At 35.3% G+C, this 15,949-nt stretch overlaps 1 protein-coding gene across 2 annotated transcripts in view; it reads right to left on the minus strand.

Annotated features, from left to right (window-relative positions):
- Positions 1 to 15,949, minus strand: part of MED23 (mediator complex subunit 23) — a 41,888-nt gene that overhangs the window by 9,074 nt on the left and 16,865 nt on the right. For both annotated transcript variants that reach the window (XM_008953008.4, XM_008953007.4), the window contains 12 exons: positions 14,516 to 14,716; positions 12,413 to 12,556; positions 10,963 to 11,108; positions 9,732 to 9,977; positions 8,670 to 8,812; positions 7,522 to 7,696; positions 6,704 to 6,867; positions 4,516 to 4,640; positions 3,036 to 3,241; positions 2,767 to 2,947; positions 1,013 to 1,183; positions 442 to 658 (listed from right to left, as the gene is read on the minus strand). In XM_008953008.4, the coding sequence (XP_008951256.1) occupies positions 442 to 658; positions 1,013 to 1,183; positions 2,767 to 2,947; positions 3,036 to 3,241; positions 4,516 to 4,640; positions 6,704 to 6,867; positions 7,522 to 7,696; positions 8,670 to 8,812; positions 9,732 to 9,977; positions 10,963 to 11,108; positions 12,413 to 12,556; positions 14,516 to 14,716 (2,119 nt within the window). The remainder of the gene's footprint in view (positions 1 to 441; positions 659 to 1,012; positions 1,184 to 2,766; positions 2,948 to 3,035; positions 3,242 to 4,515; positions 4,641 to 6,703; positions 6,868 to 7,521; positions 7,697 to 8,669; positions 8,813 to 9,731; positions 9,978 to 10,962; positions 11,109 to 12,412; positions 12,557 to 14,515; positions 14,717 to 15,949) is intronic.

Below are 15,949 nucleotides of genomic sequence, written 5' to 3' on the forward strand. Positions count from 1 at the left end.
TACAATCTGTCTTTCCAATCTTATTTCTAGAACTCTCTGGTAAGAATTTTCAATTCAACCCAATGTAGCAATTTTTCTTCAAATATACTTTATCTCCTCCATGATTTCCCCCAAATGATCCCTTCTGCCTCGTGTGCTATATTTTCCCTGCTGCTGCTATAAATTGGATGCATCAAGTCCAAATCCTACCCACCCAAGAAGGCCGCCAAGATCTGTTTAGTTTACAGTAACATCACCCTGTTCTGAACTCATACTTTTGTTTATATTTTTATGTTGTATATTTTATACTTCATGGCACCATCCATAGTACTTATCCTCAAAACACTTCATTTTTAAAATAATTAAAATAAAACCTTTAGAGCCACTATTACCATGTGGTCCTGCCCATCCTACTTTTGATAATGGAGGTATTAGACGAAATTAAAATTTGAAAAAGCTCACCATGAAATTTATATAAGCCTCCTAGGTGATCCAGTAGAGTCTCCAGTGATTTGGATACTGGAAGCAACTCTAAAAATCTGTGGATTACTATATCAAATACTGGAAGGAATCGAAGACACACATTCCCAAAATAGATGGGCAGATAGGGAGACTGGATCTGTACAGGAGGATCCACCTGTTCTGCGAGGCCCTCAAAATACAACTTCTCTGGATATTTCTGTGGAATTGAGAAGATGATAAATGGTTAGAGCATTTTTTAAAAAATTCTCTTAAAAGAGCTAAACGTGAAAACATTGTTTAGATTTTTTTTTGCAAGGAAACATTTAAAATTATACTTGATTATACTTTACTTCTTTTTATAGAAGTCCTTATGTCCACTAAAACTGCAGTTTCAATTTATTCTCAACATTATAGAAATTCTCAAACCTTGAAGAAGTTCAGAGAGCTAACTTACTTCTATATAGACAAGAGAAAAAACATTAGAACCAGAGAGAAAACGGCCAAATCACTTCATCAAATACTCAAGTATGGCTTTAAAACGACTATTTGAAATACTAATTAGAACTAGTACCTTGTGATAATTCATGTGCTTGGTGTGCCAGTCATTCTGTAACCAGTGCTCTGGGGAATTTTCCTTCACAAAGTCACTTACTCGATTTCTAAAATCGTTTGGTTTGAGTAACAGCAACTGAATTATGAAATAACAAACCTGGGCTTCATTTCCTTCGTGACTACGCATGGCCTTTGAAAAACAACAGAAAAATTATATGAAAATGTTCAACCTGTGTAAAATCATGAGGGCCATCTGAAAGCCTAGATTTTAACAAAGTAAAATCTCACTATTATAATTTCCTTAGACGTCTAGTCTATCCCAAACCAACTGTTCAGTATTCCCCAAACATATATGACCTTTCTTGCCTATTTTTGGCTTACCATTCCTTCTGCCTGGGATGTCCATCTTTACTTTTAAAAATTTAATCTCTTTCACAGCTATCACCTAAGCAGATAAGATTTCTCACTGTTTCCTAGAAATATTTTTTCTACACCTCCATCTTATCCTGACATCTTATTGATTTATAGACTTACATTATTCCCCCTAAAATATAATAACTACTTTTATATCTATGCTCCACAGCTAAGGGGTTAATGTTAAACTATGCCACTCCAAATGTCACTACCATAGAATTTTTTTCAATGTAGCATTTTCCAGCCTACTTCAATATCTTTTTAAAGAAATCTACCCGAAGGCCAGGCGCGGTGGCTCACACTTGTAATCCCAGAACTTTCGGAGGCCGAGGCGGGCAGAACACGAGGTCAAGAGATTGAGCCCATCCTGGCTAACACGGTGAAACCCCATCTCTACTAAAAATACAAAAAATTAGCCGGGTGTGGTGGTGGGCACCTGTAGTCCCAGCTACTTGGGAGGCTGAGGCAGGATAATGGTGTGAACCCGGAAGGCAGAGCTTGCAGTGAGCCAACATCACGCCACTGCACTCCAGCCTGGGCGACAGAGAAAGACTCCATATCAAAAAAAAAAAAAAAAAAAATTCTGCTGGAAATAGACATCAAAGTCAGGAGAAAAAAAAAACATTCGGGGAATGTTTGTTACCAAAGTGTACAGAAATGGTTATATTCGCACTCTGTAAAGAAACACAGTGACTTACTGCTACTTCCTCCCTCTAGTGGGAGTTTTGGAGAATCAACTCAGGGTCTAATTGCTCATATTTTCAAAGTATCACAAGGCTAGGACCACATCTATTTTATTTACTTCTGTACCTTCTATACATAGAACACAGTTGATATTCAATATGTACTTATTAAATGAATGAATAAGGAAATTGGGGCTGGAAGCAGTAGCTCACGCCTGTAATCCCAGCACTTTGGGAAGCTGAAGAGGGAGGATTGCTTCAGCCCAGGAGTTCGAGACCAGCCTGGGCAACATGGAGAAACCCCATCTCTATAAAAAAGTTAAAAAGAAAAAAAACTAGCTGGGTATGGTAGCATATGCCTGTAGTCCCAGCTACTCAGGAGGCTGAGGCAGGAGGAGATTGCTTGAGACCAGGAGGTTGAGGCTGCAGTGAGCCATGATCACGCCACTGCACTGGGCGACAGAGCGAGACCCTGTCTCAAAAAACAAACAAAAAAACAAAAACAAACAAAAATAGAAATTGGAAAATTTCCAGCTCTTTAGGGAAGTGACAGCAATGCTTGATATAGTATAAATTCATTAAATCCTTCAAAGCAATATAGAGCAGATTGGCATAACATATATTAGTCATACATCTTGATCTAAGAGAATAAGCTTAGAAATATATTTATTCTTACCAGGCAGAGAATTAATCTGTCCAGTGTAACAATGTTATACTTCCATACCATGTCATTAAGAATTTCAATGCATTTATTGAGTTGCTGACCCCCTGCTGATGTAGAAAACTCATATACCAGGAAATCTGCAAATGTCCTCACATGGGCTACCAAGGCCCTGGCTCCAATTCTCTCTAATACTCTGGAAGGCAGAGAGTAAAACATAAACTCCATTGTTGTATGGATACAACAATTTGCCAAATGGAATGCAAATTAGGTTTTTGACTTACCTATAGCCAATCTGATTAATATGATCTGTTTCCAAGAGCATTTTCCAGAGAAGACAAAGAAAGAGAGGAGGGGAGCCCTGCATAGAGAAGTGGGTAATAATGTCATTTTCGTTGCTCATTGACTTCCACTTCCTATACTCCTCCTCCACATTTTTTTTCAGATTAAAACGGCTTTCCTGAGGCACATTATTTTGTTTGAAGAATGCCTAAAAAGAGGATTAGAAGTTTATTTCATTGGTTATAGTAGAAAGAGCACTGGATATGGAGTTAATAAACCAGTTCTAGACTTGATTCTGACATTAATAAACTCTAGGTCACCTTGAGCAACTCAGCAATTAAGGCCTGAATTTCTGTGTCTGGAAAATACATAAGCTTGACTAGATTATCTCCAAGATTCCTTTTCCTAGATTTCCTAAATGGAAATTCTAAGTAAGCCTGAATTCAAAGCTTCTTCAATCATCTGTTGATACTTCCGCCAATCTTAAAAAGAAAAAAAAGAATGAAGTGTCTCTACCCTTTGGCTACATATGTTAGTGTCTTTGAGGAAAATCCATTGCACTAGCCCAGTGATTCTCAGAGTGTGGTCCCAACACCAGCGGTATCAGCATCATCTGGGTCTTACAAGAAATGCAAAATTCTCAGACCTTATCCCAGATTTACTGAATCAGAAGCTCTGTGGCTGGGGGCCCAGCCAACTGCAGCTTAGCAAGCCCTCCAGGTGATTTGGTAAGTTTAAAAACCAAATGCTCTAGCCCTACCAGGAGTTATGAAAAATGGATGTTCATCATGCCTAACATTTTTTCTGAAAAGGAGAAGACAGATGAGGTTTGCCTTTCTCCCTATTAGAAAAGCCAGGTTTACAGTTTTTCTGTGATTAAGAAAAAAATTCAGTGAAGTGTCATGTTATGCACACTCTGTGAAGCTCCATTACATTATACTTCTCCCCATTTCAGTTCTATGAGAGAGAAAAAAGTTTTCAGGTACTATGTTAATTTTCATGAGATTCTAAAACCATTAACTATTTTTTTCTCTTTTTCAATTTTTTTCACTTTTATTTTTTTCCTCTTTCTACTCTTCCTCCCCTTAAAACTGTTAACTAAGATGAAACCATAATAGTTAAATTTTTAGAAACATGTCCAGTACCAGAGTAGGACACAGAACAACTTGAGAGATTTTGTAAGTAATGACTTTTTTTTTTTTCTACAGACAGGGTCTGGCTCTGTCACCCAGGCTGTGGTACAGTGGTGTGACCATAGTTCCTTGTGAACCTGAATTCCTGGGCTCAAGCCATCCCCCTTGCCTCAGCCTCTCAAGCAGTTAAGACTAAAGGCTTGTGCCACCATGCCCAGCCCCTAAATATTTTTTAAAATAAATAAAAGCTAATTTTATTCAGAAGTCACCAAGACTCACTCTAGAACACCATTGTGAATGGGAAGAAGGATTTCATGTGCATTCAATAAGTAATTCAAGACCAAATTACCTGTAGTGGGCCTGGAAAACAGCTCAGGGTGTGTGAAGCCCAATTATGAGGAGTGAAACTCATGATGGTCTGAAGTATGTCTTTACACCAAGTTCCCTGAATTGAATCAGAGCCTGTAAAAAAATCTAAACATAAACAAATAGATGTAATCCAGATATAAATGATTATATCCACAATTCATAAAAGATTATAGCGAAAATAATAATTATGTACACTGAGAATTTCACTGCAGTGCATTCACTGCTTAACTAGTTATATTCAGCTTAGAACCTAAATTTGCATAGTTTATGAATGATCTGGATGATCACATTAGAAAATATGAGAACAGTTTATGAAAAGATGACAAAAGACATTTGAAATCTCTCTTTTTTTGAGGTTACAGAGTACCAGCGATAACAGTAATACAAGCCCATCACTACTGTTCATTTACTTTGACACTGATTTAGTAGTACTTTATTCGGCCAAGGGAATAGAATAAAGAAAGATACCTTTTTTGGTGAGTGAAATAATTACATAATGCATGTATAAATCTCAGAATTGAAGAGGGTTCTTTATGTAAAACAACATCATTTACATAAACATATTTGAGGTTGCTAAAATCAATAACTATCTCTTTAAAACATCAGTTCTCACGTGTGGTCTGTAGACCTCTTGGGGATTCCCCAATAGCCCTTCAAAGATTCAATGAGGTCAAATAATAATAAAAAGAGATCATTGGCTTTTTCACTTGGTATGAGCACTGATGGTACAAAAGCAATGGTGGTAAAACTGCTGGTCCTAAGCACAAATCAAACAGTGGTGCCAGACTAGATGAAAAGGCTTTGTATTCTCCACCACATGCACTCAGTGAAAGAAAAGTGCCAGTGTCAATCTCGACACCTATTTTTAACATCATATGTAACAAAAGGGGAAGCATATGCCTAGTGTTCCAAGTTTGATGGGTGTCTTGAGGAAAAACACTTGTGCACTTGTGTGACTGACTGAGCACTGAGTTAAATCAGCTGCTTTTTTTTTTTTTTGAATTCCAATTTTACTTGAAAGAACGTCTGACAGAAAACTATAGCTAGCTAGACTTACGTATTTAGCAGACATTTTCTTGAAAATTAACAAAATGAGCTTGTCACTTTAAGGAAAACAAATGATAGTAACTTTTTCCAATGATAAAATTTGACCTTTCAAGTAAAAATTGAAATTTTGGAAAACCTGTATCTACCACAACATGATAGCATTCTAAAACTTAGATTTTTCTAATAAACTTTGCAGTGATATTAACAAATGTAATTTTCTGATACTGTATAAACAAAATGTCAACGTTTGCTAGATCTACGTAACTCAGTGAACCAGTATTTTCAAAATGAATAATTCATGAAGTTACAAAACATGCATGGATTTAAAAATCCACTAAATGTACAAAACAGATGTACAGATTATAATGTAACAAAGTACATGAAGTTTACTGGGGGTTTTGGATTCCATATTGCAGCTAACCTTTAAGCAACTATCATTTTTCCATGTGATGTCAAAGAACATTCCCAATTATCTGAAAAAGCTATTAAAATACTCCTCTCTTTCCAACCTCATCTGTGTGAGGCCACATTTTTCACTTACTTCAACTAAAACTTCAATGGATTAAATGTCTAAGCAGATGAGAATCCAAACTATGTCTTCCTTTACACCAGATATTAGAGAAGCAAAAATGTAAAACAATGGCACCTCTTCTCACTAAAGTTTTGCTTTAGAAAATATACTTTTTTTCATAACATCATATATTAACATGTAATGTTTATTATTGCTATTTAAAAACAAATTAATAAATATTTTTAAACTTCTTAATTTTAATATCTAATAGAATAAATATCCATAGATATAATCCATATAAACAGAAACTCTTTGGGAATTTCAATTTTGTTTTTAAGAGTGTAAAGCAGTCCTGAGACCAAAAAGCTTAAAGTATTACTACTTTAAAATTATGGATAGCTGAAAACTGATGCTCAACGCAGTTATTAATAGAATGATGGTACACAAAAGAGCTTCCATAAATGAGTGAAATAGTGAAGATATCAAAACAACCGGCTTTTTTCAAACAAATGAAAAGTATCTTTTTAGTATGTTATAACTATAGTAATTAGTAGAATCATGGCACACTTTAATTCATCTGTTGTTGTTTGTAGTCACATATTCACCGTACCTGTTACATGAGTTGCTCTAGCCAAGGTCAATATCAAGGCTCGGTTCAGTTCTTCAGATTCTGCTGAGAGCACTGTTTTGGGATCACTAAGGAAGCGTGTAAACTGTGGTTGTACCTCTGAGCTACCTAATGCTGTTATAAGCCTGAGAGCAGTGCTCTCGACACTGAAAAGTGGGAGAATAAAAAGAAATGTAAAAAAATTTCAGAATTATGGAATTAAATCTAAGGTTAATTACAATGGAAAAACATGCAATCTATGACTATCCCTTCTTTAATTAAAAAAACACTTTTGTGTGGGAATAAATGTTGCTTAATTTGTTTAAAAAACCTAATGTGTCCAATTTTATAGTGAAAATCGTGACTTTTTACACATTTGAAAAAGATGGCTTGTCGCCTATAGGACTAAAAAATTTCACCTGGAGATACTGCATTTCAAAAATTATATTTTTCTATCTAAAATATATTTTAATGTAAAGCAAAATCAATGCGACATGATACTTTAACCATAATCTGAAGTATACTTAAAACCAGCATTCTAAAGGGCTAAGTTACAACATAATAATAAATACCCTGGAAGTACTAATTCTCAGTCCAAAGATCCTGAAGGAAGGACTCAACTATCTTAATCAGTTTCTATTTAAAAAGCTGGACTCTGCTCCTATACTGGAAACAAAATACTTTAGAAGCAGAGAAGTTTTATGACAGATGAATAATAATAATAAAAAAAAAACTATAAGGTAAAGGTAAAGGATTAAGAACCTCATCTCCAAGAAAGTTTCTAATAAATCTTAAGGAAAGATGGTCTTCAATGAGCTCACCAAAGATGGAGCTGGTTCTGGTTTGTTTGTGCAACTGCAGCCAAAGTATGAAGATGACTCAGGAGCTGAACTCTGTAATGAGGCTGAATATGATGCATCCGGTAGCTAAACATCTCAAGGAGTGTGTGTAAGATCCCCCATGCATGTGATTTGAAAACAGTTGGCAAAAGCTGACCTGGAGGAAAAAGACAATTTAAGGTACCAATTATTAAAGGCTATGCATGAAAAGATATTTGAAGAAAGTCACATTGAGTAAAATATAAAGATTTGATTGTGAAAATACACACGCCCACACACATTTATATTCTCCATATTTTCTTATTTTCTACTTTAACAGTAAGGAAAAATTCAGATCCTAACTATAATATCAAGTTTGCTTTTTTCCTGGGATTTGGCAATTGATAATCATGTTTATCTGGAAAAATAAAATGAGACAAGATATGAAAAAACATTAATCTTCTCAATTCTGATATCTTTTATTTTTAGACAATTAATGTTCCATACCTTTTGAAGTATGAGGTTCACTTTTTAACACAAAAAATTGTATTATACCTGCCCTTGTTTCCTCCTACCCGCAAGAAAGTTTTATTCAACAATCAGTTATCTAAGAAGAGTTATTGTGGTTAAAATTAAGACTATGCTGTATTCGTGAAAAGCTGGAATTACCATGAATCAGAAAAACACTTCTATATTAGAAAGTATCTATTATTTTAGAACTATATAATAAATGAGACATTATAATGTATCTTCTGCAAGGTAGGAAAATTCCTTCTTTATTTCCAGTCAGACTTCGTATGCACTGGAGGACAGCATTGCTGCCTCAGGCAGAATCCATTTGCATGAGGACAGGGACCAGGTCTATCCTGCTCACTGCATCCCAGGCACCTAGCACATTAACCTTTTCTTACCACTTTACTTAAAAATGCAACAAACCCCCCAACCCTCACACTTCCTATTCCTTTTTGCTTTATTTTTCTCTATAACATGTATCATCTGACATATTGTATATTTCATTTATTTAATGTCCCCCTCCATAAGCTCCATCATGGTGGTGACTTGTTCTCTGCTGTGTCCCCAGGACCTAGAAAAGTAACTTTAGAGTTAATGAATGGGTTAATAGTTACAAACACCAGAAAGTCCTGTCTTACTGATAAATCCTTTGATGCCCAAAGACTCTATTTCCATATAGACCAATAAACGACTGTAAGTTTCCACTAGGGCTGGAGCCAAGGCCACACTGGACTTTGCATGAGCAAGTTTTATCACCCTGGTTGCAATGCTGTGAATAAGGCTGAGGAGAAAAAAAGGGAAGAAAATAAAAATCCGTATTTTTGACATAAACATAGGGGCTACTCTACTTAGAAGTAACTTAGTATAAATCCGAACTTAAATGATTCAAATGAAGTTGATTCATTTAATGTGTTTAAGCTGTGCAGGACACTTGGTAAGGATGCACTGCACAATCTGAGACTCATTCCGTTTCTGTGGTGCTTTCAATATGCATACGGATCCCCCTGCTCATGGAAAAACAAACTTTGGGTTCAACTCATAAGAGCATGCTTGAGGGATTTTGGTCACTCAAATGATGCATCAAAATACATTTGGGAAATTAAATAACTTTTGTCACAGATTTACTTTAATAAATCACTGCTAAGACCCAAATGTTACGTTCTAATGGGGCTTTGCTCAAATCTGTTATATATGCAAGTGAAGCACATGTGTAATTCTATCACAATGGTTACCATTTGAAAAAGAGCATAGCTCTACCAGGACTGATGCTCCACTTGGAGGCCCACAGACAAATTCTCTTTGGCCTATACAGTGGTTGTTTCAAATTTGAGCCAATACTTAAAAGCTGAAAGACTACTAATAAAAAATCTGGATTTCTAGCCCTTTCCAAAAATGTTGGAAGCTCTAGCTACACTAGTCCTCATTCTTAACTATCTATAAAAAATGAAAAAAAATGTGCAAAAAATTTTTATAATGCTTATCTCTCATGTAGAGATTACAACAATTACTTTATTTGGGTTTGTTTATCCTAGAATTCCTATAATAAAAAATATTTACTTTTGTAATAAAATAAAGCTAACTTTTTTTTCTCAAATGTACCTGACTATGAAATAATACACACATAAAATCATGAAATAAAGGTTTATACTATACTTGTATCAATTCCCTGACATGGAACCAAATTAATAAAAAGAACATACCTCATTTTGGCATGAACTGTCAGTGAATCCAGGAGGTTCATAGGTAAGGGTGTAATAGATCCTGAAGCCATACAGTTTGTTCCAGGGAGAGGTATCCTCATAATTCCATTTCCATAAATAGTTTCTACCAGAGCTCCCATGGGTAATGTAAAACATTCTGAATTTGTAGAGTATGCATTACACAATAGAGCAATCTTATAGTCATTCATCTGTAAACTTTTATTTCTTAGACTCTGCTGCAGGAACCTAAAAATTCACGTTCCATTAAAAAGAAAAAATGAAAATAACTTCCATAATGTTAATTTGTATTTTTTTAAAAGTTCAATTTTATGCAATTATTTATTAATGCTATCTTTGTTCCTATAGGTATTATAGTTTCTGTGTGAAATGTACAGTGGGAATACACATAGAAGTTTGAGTAGCATTTCAGAAGAAAAGTAATTTTAAATAAACAATTAATGGGTACTGTTAAGTATGCACTACATATATGACCACCATATTAGGCTAAGTTTCAGAGAATGAAGAAATAACTCACAAATCTATGAACCAGGTTTCTATTTATTATCTGTCTGTATAAACACAACAATGTCTTCATTACAGATACCACTATGAAAAGGTGGTTAAGGGGTGTCTCATAAAATGAAAACCAAATGAGGTATCAAGTCTGACAATCCTGCCATCTCCTGTGAAGAGAAGTGGCAGTCCTCAGAAGTTCTAGGTGGGAAGTTAGGCTACTCCTAGCACCCTTGACTACAATACAATACTATCTAATAATGGTATTTTCATTGAGTCATCACAACTTTGGAAGAGATATTAAGGGGCATGCCAGCCAGATCAGCTCAATCAATCCTGGCAGCCCAGAGATGAATGATATCTCAGTCAGCTTATGCTGAAGTTCCAAGCACTTGGGAAATTCTGAAACATTTTTACATTTATAAAAATTGATATGCTTTCATTATATTAATAACTTTATAACATATACAACTGAAGATCAGCCTTAAAAATTAAAAAAAAAAATCTATACATATAAGCAAGACTAACCTTGTAGCTGTTTCCTGATATAGGTACTGGTCAGATTCTCCTGCTATGACATATACATCAAGTATTTGCCCTTACCTATAGTGGGTATGGGGAGATTTCCAAATTTCACACAAACACCGAGACCAATATTAGTCTACAATCCGCTATTAATTAAACAAGAAAATTAAGTATCAAGCAACAAATAACTTACTCATGGTGAAGTCTTAGGGAATGAGGTATTGGAATCTGTAGCTTGGAGTTGTCATTTTGAGCTTTTCTATTGAGATGAATCCAAATACAGGTCATTGCAAAGGCATGGGTTGACTGGGGTTTGTTAATATCAGGAACTGGGATATACTGAAAAATAACAATTTGAAAAATAACACAATAGAAGAAAGAGAAGAATTAAATAATTATGTGTATTTTAGTAATCAATTTCTAATATAACTCTTTTTAGCATATCATGTCTTACTTTAGCCCCGATAATTCAATAATACAAATCAGAAGGTCTAACAGCCATAAAATTTTGAAATTATTACAAGATGCTTTATTTGGTATATGTTTTTACTTGCTTTAAGTAACACATATTCACAGGTGCTTTGTCAAGCTTTTCCTACTATCGCAGAGCATTCTCAAATAAAAATAAATTTTTAATTTTTACTTTTAAAAAATTAAAACACATCATCATGTAATCTTACTAAAGTGACAAATGTAACTAAAAACAAGACTTTCTAAAAGTCTCATAATAATTTTTAAGAACAGATAAAAATCTAAGAAATACGCAACCTAAATAATTACATTTAAACATATTGACTATTAATGGGTAAAATGATACGGATGTCTGGGATTTGCTTGAAAATTGTCCAACATTAACAAAAAAAATAAGGAGGAAAGATGAAACGAGTATTTCTTGATGATGGGTATAACATGGTGGGGTTACAGCTAGTGCATGGTGGGGTTACAGCTAGTGCATGGTGGGGTTACAGTAACCCCATCATGTTATACCCATCATCAAGAAATACTCTTGTTTCATCCTAAAATTTTCTGGGCAGATCACCTAAGGTCAGGAGTTCAAGACCAGCCTGGCCAACACGGCGAAACCCTGTCTCTACCAAAAATACAAAAATTAGTCGGGCATGTTGGCATGTGCATGTAAACTCAGCTACTCGGGAGGCTGAGGCAGGAGAATTGCTTCAACCCAGGAGGTGGAGGTTGCAGTGAGCTGAGATCACGCCATTGCACTCCAGCCTGGGTGACAAGAGTGAAACTCCTTAACAACAACAACAACAACAACAACAACAATTCATGATAAAGTACTTCTAGAAAATAGCAATCATCAAAATACATCACATTTTACTCAAATATCTTATATGATAAAATACCCAGGGGACATACTGAGGCTCAACTGTCAAAGAAAAAATAGCTATTAATAAAGACTGTTATCTGGCCATTCAATGATGTATATAGATTAAAACAGCTTTAGTGATTTGTAAAACTGTAGACCTACCTAGAATGTAGAGAAAGAGCTTGCTACACTTAACATTCAATTGTGATTTAGCATAAACTTTAGAAATACACAAAATCACACTAAAATCCTTAAACATAAATTAGACATAATTTACTCATCATGTTGTTATGAATAGTTACTCAGTAAAGCTTACTTCTTTTTCTGGGTATAGCAAGTCGAAGAGCTTCATCACAGGGAGAAAATCAGCTAGAGCATTTTTCTGAATACTTCCAGAAATGAATTGCAGGAGAACCCACATAAGATGATCTCTGCCTTTAATCAGTCCTCGCCCTGCTAACTATAAAAGATGTTTAAATACACATGTATACACCACTACTTAAAGAGATGAATACAGGAAGTTTTTTGTTGCTTTTTTGTTTTTGTTTTTAAGGAGAAACCCTGGTTCTTGCTCTGAGAAAGTCAGCATCTAACTTTGGCACTTAGTAATTACTTAGTCTCAATTCAAGACACACCATGCAAAACCTGCTAAATTATTTTAATATTATATATATGCTTATTTCCTGCTCCCCAAAACAACTAATGCATATAAAAAAATGCAATGTTTTAGAACATAGTCATATACATCATGCACAACACCACCTCTTTAAGTTGATCATGTGTGCATGAGAATCAAGTTTAATATGGGATAATTCTTATTTTAAAAATCTCATCAAAACCTGGGGAATACTCTATCACACCAAAAGGATTTTTTTTTTTTAAAATTTGAAATTGTCATGGACTGGTTGTCATAAAACATGCTTCCTCGTTTTCTGTACACTTTGTTTCTTGTTTATTTATATATATATCTTTTTAGAACAAGGATAGAGATGGGGTCTTGCCATGTTGCCCAGGCTGGTCTCGAACTCCTGAACTCAAGCAATCCACCGGCTTCGGCCTCCCAAAGTGCTGGGATTACGGGAGTGAGCCACCCCACCGGGCTGGTTTTCTGTACATTATAACAGAAACTAATGGTGGTTTCTGGGAGAAGGTGGTTGAAAGGATTTTAACAATATTTATGAAAAATTTTCCCCAAGATAATTCATGCTGTGGAGATGTTATGTAAAACAACTTTTATTCCCATTCAATGTCTAAAATTTTTGACAAAAAATGTCTTTTCCCACAAACTTAAGTCTTCCACCTGTCTCCCTTTTTTGGATTCATCGTCCTCCCTTCTATTCATTCCCACAGTAGGAACCACTCAGCAAGCCTAGACTCCCGCTACTCTCTGTATTCGCTGTCAGTCACCTAGTCCTATTCCACGTCAGTGTACCTGATCTCTGGCTCCTCCTTTCTGTCCTGGTTTCGGCCTTCAGCATCTTTCACCTAGTCCACTGTAGTATCTCTCACTAATTTCCTTGCCTCTGGCTTTGTACCTGTCCATCGCTACACCACCTTCTTTCTCCATGTGGACATTAGCATTTTTCCAACTTGCATATGCCATTCTCCTCTGCGTTGCCTCCAAAACAAAATCTAAACTCCTTAGAACAGGGACATGGCCATTCAAAGTTCTCCATGTCTGCCCTTGCTTTCCTGCCTTCCTTATCTCATCAACGATTTCCCCTTTATATTTTTATTTCCAGTTCTCACACATCTCTATCCCTTTCTAAATGATGGTTTTATTGCTAGGAAACACTTTTCTTTTTCTCTCAGCAAGTTTCTATTTGTCCTTCAAGTGTTAGCTTAAAGATCTCTTTGATACAGCCATCCCTGATATTTCTGATAGAGACTATTCCTTTTTTTTTTTTTTTTTTTTTTGACACAGAGTCTCGCTCTGTCGCCAAGGCTGGAGTGCAGTCGTGTGATTTTGGCTCACTGCAACCTTAGGGACTATTACCTTTTATTTGTATTGCAGGGAAATGTGCTTTCGTTATAACAACTATTAAGATATAATCATGTTGTGTGTATGTATGTATATATATACATGTATATATGTACGTATATATATACACATATATATGTATATATATATATATAAAGTATCCCCTCCTCTAGTGAGGTGCTCCTTGAGGATATTACAGTGCCTTTTCATCTTGTATCTGCTGGTGCCTGCACTGAGAATACATAGAATGAATGACTGAATCCTGTTTTTACAGTGACAAGAAAGTAAAAAGTTAAGAAACTATAAAAGCACTAAACAGGACAGAAATTAGGGCTCAGAACTTCTGTCAGTTCTAAAATCACTAGGGAATGCCCACAGCAGTCTAAAATACAGTAATCAACAGGTGAAGTCACTCCGACCAAAAGATTTAGTACATACCTTCTGATGAAGAGAAAGCACCATATGTGGAAAACTTGCAAACTGGAAAAGCACAAAGAAAATGAGCTGACTTGAGAGATGCTGCCACAGGAGTTGGCTTGTTCCCCCATCGTCAAACTTCTCCTCGGTCTCAGATCGCTCCATGGCATAAACAACCAGATCCACCAACTGGTCCTCCAGCACAGGGCAGCGCTGCTTGTGCTGTAGGGCAGAGATTAAATACAGTATTCCAAAAGCCTCTTGGTTAGTTTCAGAAGTTACCAGTTAATGGGCATTAATTGTAACAAGAGGCTGAGAAGCATGGAATGAAGTTGAACTTAAGAAGTCAAGGTTAGATTTAGTCTATTAAAGCTGCATCATGTTATATTATTATACAGGATAAGCTTCATGAAAAAATGTTTTCAGGTTTCCTACAAAACAGACTTCCCATTAACTTTTGACTTCCACTATGGACATCATTGTTTCAATTTGACAAAGGGCAATGCATAGTAGAGAATTTTGTTATTTATCCTTTGGAAAAAGATAACATTTTAAAGGGCATATGAAACAGGGATAGCAGTATTAATTTTGCAATCTAAGTCAAAAGATGAAAACCCTGGATTTACAGGGATCAAACACTGTGACAGAACAAATAAAGCAGTTATGTGAATCTCTTTATTTTAAAGTAACCCCTATAAGTTTACACTAACTTTATATACAGAGGTATATCTAAATAGCTACCAGATTATTCAACATCTGTTTTCAATGTGTGGTATTCGTCCTGATACTGAAATGGAAACTTCTTCCACAAGAGGAAAAAAAATTGATCTCTCTGCTCTTCCTTCTTGGAAGCCAAACATAATGCAGCTTTAATTTTAAATTAGACCACTTTAAAATCTAAAACAAGAAAAAGAATTGAGTTTAAACACTAAAAATGAGAATGCAACTTCCCTTTCTAGAGGCAAAAAGATCTGTGCTTTTAAAAGTGATTTTAAAAATACATTTTTACCAAAAGAAATATGTTAAGCCATGTTTAAGCCATTTTCATACTTCCTTTATAAATATGTTATATGACTTAGTAGCAGGCAGTTGGAAGCCCTTCTAGTGAATACAATTACTAATACAGATCTTTCCCCCTAAACTTTAGATGTGATTATCAGTCTTTTGCCATGAAAAAGGGATATGATTTTTTCAAATTTAGGGAAAAAAATGCAAAATGGGGACAAATTTGGAAATAAACAAGACATAATGAATAGCATCCCCTCTTTTGCATGCTCTTTGCCAGCTCCAAACTTGTAAAGCTCCAATATAGCTGTAGTTTCTTAAAGCATGCAAATAAAACAAACATCTATCCAAATGATAAGCATCAATGGTTGTTTCATATTTTTTCCAAAAACACAATGCCATGACCACAGTTCAATCACATTACAGGTTTACAAATAGCAATATTAACAC

The sequence above is a fragment of the Pan paniscus genome, chromosome 5, assembly GCF_029289425.2.
Source record: "Pan paniscus chromosome 5, NHGRI_mPanPan1-v2.0_pri, whole genome shotgun sequence".
NCBI classification, from domain to species: Eukaryota; Metazoa; Chordata; class Mammalia; order Primates; family Hominidae; genus Pan; species Pan paniscus.